Source organism: Erigeron canadensis, chromosome 7 (genome assembly GCF_010389155.1).
Source record: "Erigeron canadensis isolate Cc75 chromosome 7, C_canadensis_v1, whole genome shotgun sequence".
In the NCBI taxonomy this organism is placed as follows: Eukaryota; Viridiplantae; Streptophyta; class Magnoliopsida; order Asterales; family Asteraceae; genus Erigeron; species Erigeron canadensis.
This window is the reverse complement of record NC_057767.1, coordinates 26589503-26598109: the sequence shown is the minus strand read 5'-3', so window position 1 is coordinate 26598109 and position 8607 is coordinate 26589503. Positions and strand designations below refer to the sequence as shown.

The 8607-nt window shown below is 31.2% G+C and overlaps 1 protein-coding gene across 1 annotated transcript; it reads right to left on the bottom strand.

Moving 5' to 3' along the window:
- Positions 1-6475: 6475 nt before the first annotated feature.
- LOC122609567 (copper transporter 2-like) lies at positions 6476-7103 on the bottom strand. The gene has a single exon (XM_043782594.1). It carries the CDS (start codon positions 6971-6973, stop codon positions 6551-6553), a length of 423 nt encoding a protein of 140 aa, XP_043638529.1. The 5' UTR covers positions 6974-7103; the 3' UTR covers positions 6476-6550.
- Between the last annotated feature and the right edge of the window lie 1504 nt (positions 7104-8607).

Below are 8607 nucleotides of genomic sequence, written 5' to 3'. Positions count from 1 at the left end.
TGAGTAGTAGTTAATCTAGAGAGAAAGAATCACATTGTCATATATGCATTAAGTTCTACCATAATCGTATTCGAATAACAAAAATCTTATTCGAGATACAGAATAATCATATATTCCTGTTACAAATTAAATTCAAAGATTATCTGAATATCGGATAAAATAAATTTTGAAACTGACAGACGTTAAATGTTAATATTTAGCTAAAGCAATGTGAACATACTTTGTATGTATGGAAATAAGTTTTATAACTGAAACATTACTCTTACTAGCTATAACATTGCAACAATGTAAATAAAAAGTTAACACATAATCAGCACGAAAATATTACTAAGTTACATAGAAAAAATCACATATGTTTGCCTAAAGATCTTAAGTAGTGGTTAACATTGTTTCTCATGTTCATTTTATATTTGCTTCCGCTTAATTAATATAGTTGAAGGTGCCTGATGATGTAGTTGAACACCTTACCTTTGGAGACCATGAAGCTGAATGTCTAAACAATCTAGTCTAGTGTATACCCTTACATCACTTTTCACACAAAACTCTGTTGGACCTCTTAATGACAATATTTTCATGGGTCAAAAGAAAATTAGTTAATGAGTAAAACATGTTAGACATAGAAATAAATCTTTATATAACAAAACATTATTAGTTATTTACTAGTTTAATTATGTAATTGGGTCAGTTTACTATGAAGCCTGTACTTAAGAAAAGTGAAGCCCGGCATATGGTGTATTCGTGTTGCCGTGTATGAACTATGAAGCGTTGCAACACAACTGGATAGTATGCGGAGCTCTCCCCAGTCCCCATTATCTTTATTTTTGTTTTTATATCTATACCCCTTATTATATCTATACCCCTTATTTTTAATAGACCCCCTCTATTAAAACAATACCTTCTAAATACAATACAACCCCACTCTAAATGAAACAAAAACACCATTAGTCCCTCAACAATTAAAATAACTATACTAACTATTATATTAATTAGATTTACATAATAGTCCACACTATTCGTCGTCACCACCGTCAGTCGCCACCGCCGCCCGTCACCATCGCATTGTGGACACCGCCGCCGCATTTGCGCGGATATCATGCTAGTATACTAAAATAATGTTTGGCCTAACACTAGTTTACCAATCAAAAGCCTTGATTTCGATAATATTAGTCATACTTATATTATACTTTAGAACTACAAAATTAAGACCCGAAAATAAACTAACTACAATTATTCTTTTTAGCATCATTCTCTTTAATCTTATTTTTAAGAAACCAACAAGGTTGGATAAGTGGGTAATACCTTTGACTCTGAAGACAAAGATCAAGGGTTTATCCTCATGCCTTGAAAGAATGAAAGTTCTTTTTTAGCTAATTTCTATCTCGGGAAACAAACTTTCCTTAAAAGACGACATTGGGTATTTAATCTTAGGGATTCACTATCCACATCATTTTTTTCCATTATTCACACTAACATAACAAAAGTCAACACAATAATATGGTAATCATGATGTTTTTTTTCTTTTTAGTGTAGCTTTTTCATTTAACTTTTATTTAGTAATCATAATATAGCAATCATGATGTCTTATCACATTTTTTCTTAAATATATTATATATTATTGTATTTGATTATTTTTATTTACAATATCATGCATTTAACTTTTTATTGCAATTGAAAGACTAAAAATATAATAAAATCTAGGAAATATTTTTTATCATGTTCTTAATCGATAGTAGAAGATATATAAAAAATTGATAATAAAATATTTTATATTATTTTCTTAATCAATATTAATACAAGTTTTCACACCTACTGAATTACGTCTAGGAAATTTAATCTGGTTATACACATTTTGTCTATGCAAAAAAAAGAGTTTCCCATGCCCGATCAAATGCGTGACTAGACCATTGTGGATGCATAGGAGGTACCGGAAAATCTCCTTGTAAAACCAGTCTCACGAAATGATTACCATTGAAGCGTCCAATTACACAGATATCAGATGGTTGTGAACTTGGTTGGCTAGTAAAAAGCGGTAAGCACGTTGTATCTCCTTCTTTGCTCAAAAAAACAACCACCACATTATACCTTGAAGCAATGAGTAACCTAGTGTCTGACATAATCATCCAATATGGTGGATATTCAAATCATCCTTCAAAGTGATTCAGCACGTATTGAAGTGATTGTACGCCTTCTTTGTTAAAAATTGCAGTGTATCTTGCATTATGCACAGATAACTCATCCAATAAATTCATACGAATTTGACGCCAATCATCTTGATGACGACCAATGCAAACAGCTGTTGCTCTAAATCCACGGTTTCCATCTTCTAGTACATTCTGAACCTATGTGATATACGGAAGAAAATCTTTGAATCCTTGATCAATGAAATAATCTTCATTGTTCATACTTTGATCTAGATTCTGGGTTTCGGGTGTATACATATATGGATCTGGATTGTGGGTTTCGATTGTATACACATATGGATCCGGACAGTATGGACTTTGGCTCATAAAAGGATCTTGAAAGAATGGTTGGCTAGAATGAAAGACTTCCGGAATATCATCCATTATATTTGAACTACTCATGGGTGGGCATTCGTCAAATTCGAAACAGCTATCAGTTGGGACCTCATTTAGGTCAAATTCGAAACATCTATCAGTTGGGACCTCATTTAGGTCAAACTCGAAACAGCTACGCCTGGCCTGCTCATTAGCCGAGTTAACAAAATCGGGAATAGTTGAACAACTATATCTTGTTGAGGAAAATTCGACACGTCTTTTTTGTTGCGATTTCTTTGGTCGTCCACAAGTATTTTTTTGAACTCGGATGTCGGTTGTACTTGGACTGAATATATTCTTCAACTTTCTTAACCAACTCTTTCTTCCATCTTTGGACTGCTTGTTGTAGTTTTCTTTAAAATGTTCCAGTACACTCCCACAACTAACATCATCATCTTCCACAAATGTTGCCGGTGAAAAATCTAACTTTCTCCAAAAGATGTCAATCGAATCCAAAGAAATACATTGACCTACATTAAAAAATAAATAAGTATTGTATATACAACTTTTAAAGAAATGTTATAAAAATAAAGCTATCGTATTATACTTACCTGAATTTATATACTTCGAAAGTTCACAAGAACATGGTAACCCACAACTGTTGCGAAGTCGGCAATCACAATCTGAAGGGTCTACTTGATGATAATTCGTAAGAATTATATTGAGAGCTTCATTGGAAACAAAACCATGCAACAGTTTGAAACATTGTAGATTGTGCTGTTGATAACGGATAATTCTACTTTTTTCAAAGCTTGTTTTGATCGCCGTATGTTGAGACTGAACCAGACGATTAATACAGCCCACAAGTTCATGCAAAGTGCATTTTTTAGATTTCAAATATTTCTTTAGGACCGCATGTTGACTTTCTACTCTCTTGGTGTTGTTGTTTCCAAAATTGAGATGTCGATCAGACACAAACATTTCTTTGTATTTTTCCACACAGACACAAACATAAAAATAGCCATGAGAACCTGCATTGGAGAATTGCCTACTTGCTCGGCCATGCGAAGTTTAGTGCGTGCGTTGTAGATCGTACTGATTGTAGACACATTACTTTGATTCCTCTCCTTGATGATTGCTAAAATATCACGTGGAGGCATATTCATCGCTGTCAATTCTTCAACCAAACTAAACTCATATTGAGTTAATCGCCCTACATATGGATGACCCTCCATATCTTGTAACGGGCGATGGTTATGTTCATCACATATGACTGCTAGAGTCCAAAAATTATATTCATTTGAATATTTTGCTTCTAATTCGAATGGACAGTCCGTTTTTCTTGTGCGGGGAGCTCTAATTGAAGCCGTTTGTTTATATTTGCCGCCATGATCACACATGAGTACAACTTTATACACGAAACTACTAAGATGATTGTTCGATCTTTTGGTGACAACGACAACACCAACAGAGTATGCCACGTTCTTACCCAATTCATCAATTTTTCCTGAGAGCTAAACACCTAAAATAAACTATATCGTGTTAGACTTTATCGAAAGAATATGAAATTTAAGATATATAAATCAAGTACTCTAAATAATAAAAATACAACAAGAAACATATAAATATAAAGATAAGAAATGCATTTAATAATAAAAACTAAATAATTACATAATATATTAAAATATATAATAAATAATATATATATATATATTTATATATATATAATATACCTTGTTAGTGAAAAATTCTGGTGTAGTCATAAAAAAATTATTGTCTTCCATTGGATAATTTTGCAACACCTATAAAAATTAAAAATATTAAAAATTCAAAGTATAGTCCTACAATTATTATTATCATATTAATAAGAAAAATAAATAATGTAAAACTGATTAAACATAACTAAATATATCCATTGACAATTTATAAAAATCAGTTTTATTAGTCCTACAATATAGTCCTACAATTTATAAAAATCAGTTTTATTAAAAATTTCTTTAAAAAAGATCATCCCATATATAATTATTTGTATAAAAAAAATAAATTCCCCACACCAAAAAAAAACAATCGGCCTCTCATTCTCTCCATTATCCCTCTATTCTCTCTCCCCAAAAAACCTCCACCTTTTTCTCTTCCCCTTCCAACCGGCCGCTGGCCACCACACTCTCTCACCCACCAAAAAATGTCTCACCCTCGTTTTCTCCCTTCTCAGATTCAGTGGTTGGTGGTGGTGCGGTTTGGATTCGTAAAGCGGCGGTTGGTGGTGGTTGCGGTATAGATCGTGGCCGAAGTGGGGGTAAAGTGGCGGTTGGCGGTGGTTGTGGTTTAGATCCTTCTCAGATCCGGTGGTTGGTGGTAGTTGCAGTTTAGATCATGGCCGGAAGTGGGGGTTACGCGGTGGCTGGTAGTGGTTGTGGTTTAAATCGACCGGAATTGGGGGTTACAGGGTGGCTGGTGTGGTTGGTGAACGTGGTCGGAGGTGGGTAAAAGTGGTGGCGGTTGTTTTTTAGATCTTATAGTGGCGGTCGGAGTTCGTCACATGTGGTGGTTGGAGGTGGCGGATAATGGAGGCCGTTTTCAATAAGTATAGATACACATATGACAACATGTATACAGATATGTATTTAAAGATCAAATATTATGTCGCCGGAAATAGATACTTGCCGGAAAGATTTATGTATGTACATGTAAGAAATTAACCTGCACTTGTGATTGTAAATACTGTTAATTTGTTGTTATTGTTATTATTGTAATTTGTTTAGTGAAAATGATTGTTTTAATTCACTATTTATAGTGTATTATATTTGTTGTTAATCTATGTATTTAATTTTTGTTTTGCTATCTGTATTTTATGGTTCCAAAATTACAATTAAATTAACTATCTTTTTAAACAAAATTATGTTTTCAAAATTTTGACTGGATTGAAGTGTTAGAAAGTTTTGAAGTTATCTTTTTAATTGTATCTTATTGTTTCAAAATTGCAAAAAATTTTGTAACTGAACAGTTTTTTAAAATTTTTTAATTGTATCTTATATCCCTTTTTATTTTTATTTAAAACAATTATTTTTAGTTTTTGATTGTATCTTATATAATGAAAAGGTTTAGCTTTGTGATTTAGTTTCAGGCGGCAACTATAAGTGATCATGTTTACAAGGAACTCAAAAAACCTACATCGTATTATGGTATCTTGTGTTTTTAACTGAATTTGCATGATGTTTTTATGTCTGTACAAAATGTCACACTAAGTTTCGAAAGAAACATAGTAGACAAACCTATATTGACAAAGCGTACACAATAATAAATAGAATTCATTCAAGACTGAACTAATGAAAATTGATTGATCTTTCAAAAAAAAAAGGTTTAGGATTATATTTATACATGTTTAGAGTATATGTATATTTTAGATTAAGAAAATATTAAAAGAGACAGGAAAGTAATCTTGAAATCTGGTCCCAACATTACAATATTCAAGAAAGAAAGATGATAAAACTTACATGGTCAAAAGAATTAAATTATGATAGCTTTAAAAAAAAATTAAAAACAAAAAGAAATTGGTAGGTATAATACAACTCTTACACTATGTTCTTGAGTTTAAATTATAAAGGAAATGAAATGATTAGAAGTCATCATGACTTCCTTCCAAATCATCCCAAAAATGGGGAGAAACTTTTTTAAACAAAATCAACTAAAAAATTCTTCCAACTCCTTCCCTTTCATTTCATTTCCATCCTTAAATTAAACTCAAGAACACAACTTATTTTGCAATCCTTTGTGTTTTTTTCTTTTCTTTTCTTTCAACCAACTCAAGAACACAGTGTTAGTTTTATATTCACTAGAAATAAGAAAAAGGTAACACGTTCATAATGTTTCACACCAGATTCTTGCTTAACTATCACAGAGGAGATTAAATTGGTGGTAATTAAACAGCAAGAACAAAGAAAAATAAAAGGCATTTGCGAAAAGCAGAATAATAAACCGCATTTTTATTATCATGGACCAATTAATTAATGTGCAAATGTTGAATTTGTATTATGGATTTAACAGATTGTAAAACCTTATACTAAATCATTCTTGGCTTTCAAAGCCGCTCTATACTTGACAAGAAAAAACCCAACGGTATGTCCCAAGACGGCGAAAATAAAAACACCAAGATTGTAGGACATCACAGCCAACATTACTAAGTAAGCAAGAGCCATCCGAAGTCCATAAAACAAAGCCTGAGCCAACGCACCGACAAATGGACTTGCACCCGTCTTGATGGGTTGAAACTCGGATAGAAACTGGATTGCTACGGCTACGAGAAAGACCAAAACCAAAGCCAATATGTACATGCCTAATTTACCATTAGGCCAATCATTAAAAAGCATAACAACATTTGAGCCCCAAAAGAAGGTCATGTGCATTGTGCTCATGTCACTCATGGTGTTATTATCATTAGGCATTGGCATGGGCATCATCATTGGCATGTCATGAGACATTTTTAATTTGTTCAAGAGGAGAAGAGGGGGAGATTAATTTGTTTGGTTATATGGTGTGTTTTTTGTTGTAGATATTAATATTGGTTTTTCGTGGGTATTATTTGTAATAGAGAGAAAACCAAAGTAGATTGACATTGGAATACACAATTGTAAGAATGATACCGTTGAAACAAAGAGACAGCATGAATGATACCGTTGAAACAAATAGGCGGCATGAACGATGAGAGTGCTATATTTAGTCGTCTTGTTATTTTAATTATTTACCAGAGGCGACAAGAGGGGGTGGTAGTGACGATGACGACGACAGTGGTTGTGGAAGTAGTAGTTTCAGTGTGGTTATTAATGTAAAAGTAATTTTAAGGTTTTAATGGATGTAGGTTGTAAATAATTTCATTAAAAGTATTATAAGTATATAATGTGAAAATATTTAGATTAGTGAATAAAGGAGTCGAGTAGTTTGGGTAGATTAGAGTTAAATATCTGAGGTATTTTGGGTAGATGTATTGTGTAGATTGAAAAAATGTTAAAAATGAATGGTATTTTGGTTTTTTAAAAATTGAAAAGTTAGAAAGAGAGATTGTTTGTTTTATAAAAAAATATAGATAAAAATAGATTTTAGACTCGTGTCCAATACTGAACACGGGGCTTACAATATTATTAATATTAGATTTTCATACATTTAAGTCATAAAAGCTTATAATTTTTAAGATATACGGTTCAAAGTGTTATACTTTGCAAGTTATGTACAATAATCACAGGTTCGTCACTGTCATTATTAGCTGAGATAAATTGATGTAATTGTTTGTCGTAGTCATTCCACATGGCACATGCTACAATAATTCCTCTATTATATAATTTTTTGAAATCAGTTGTACTCATAATGTGATATTATTATGAATAATAATTAATAATTAAAATATAAATATACTTGTGATCTTGTATTTGACATTCAAGTATATGTCTTTGATAATGATGCAGACCTATAACACGAATAAGTTGAAATAAATTTTGAAATAATTTTTTTATTCTATAAAAGCAAATTTAAAAGAATATACTTATAGAACATTAAACACGTATATTGTATCTCATCTTTTGAAATAATTTTTGTATAATATTTCATATGTTGAAATTTTTTTAATTAACTAAGTATTTAAAACTTTTTTAAAAAATTGTCTCAAGTTCATGACTAAAAATAAATATAAATTTAGTATTCAGGGATAAGTGTAAATGATTGATTAAAGACAAAAACGTGTAAATTAATGAGTACAAATATTAATATAATAATATATTTGGATAATGATTATAAAGATTTTTAATTTATATTTAAATTACATAATGATATAAGCAAAAGTCAATTTAATAAAATTGAACGATTTGATTGGTTAATAAAACATTAATTTAATTATCTTATACAATAATATAGATTAAGATAAGATAGGATAAAGTTTAAGATTGTATCATAGCTTTAGCTTATCCTTTATATTTTTTAAAAAAGTCATCGGTTACGTTGCAAAAATAATTAGTGGGCGATATAAAAATATAAAATAACGATCAATAAATAATTTCTTGGTACTTTGGTAGGTTACCAATGGGCTTAAAATAGGTTATGCTGTAGATTAAAAACTAACGTGGGC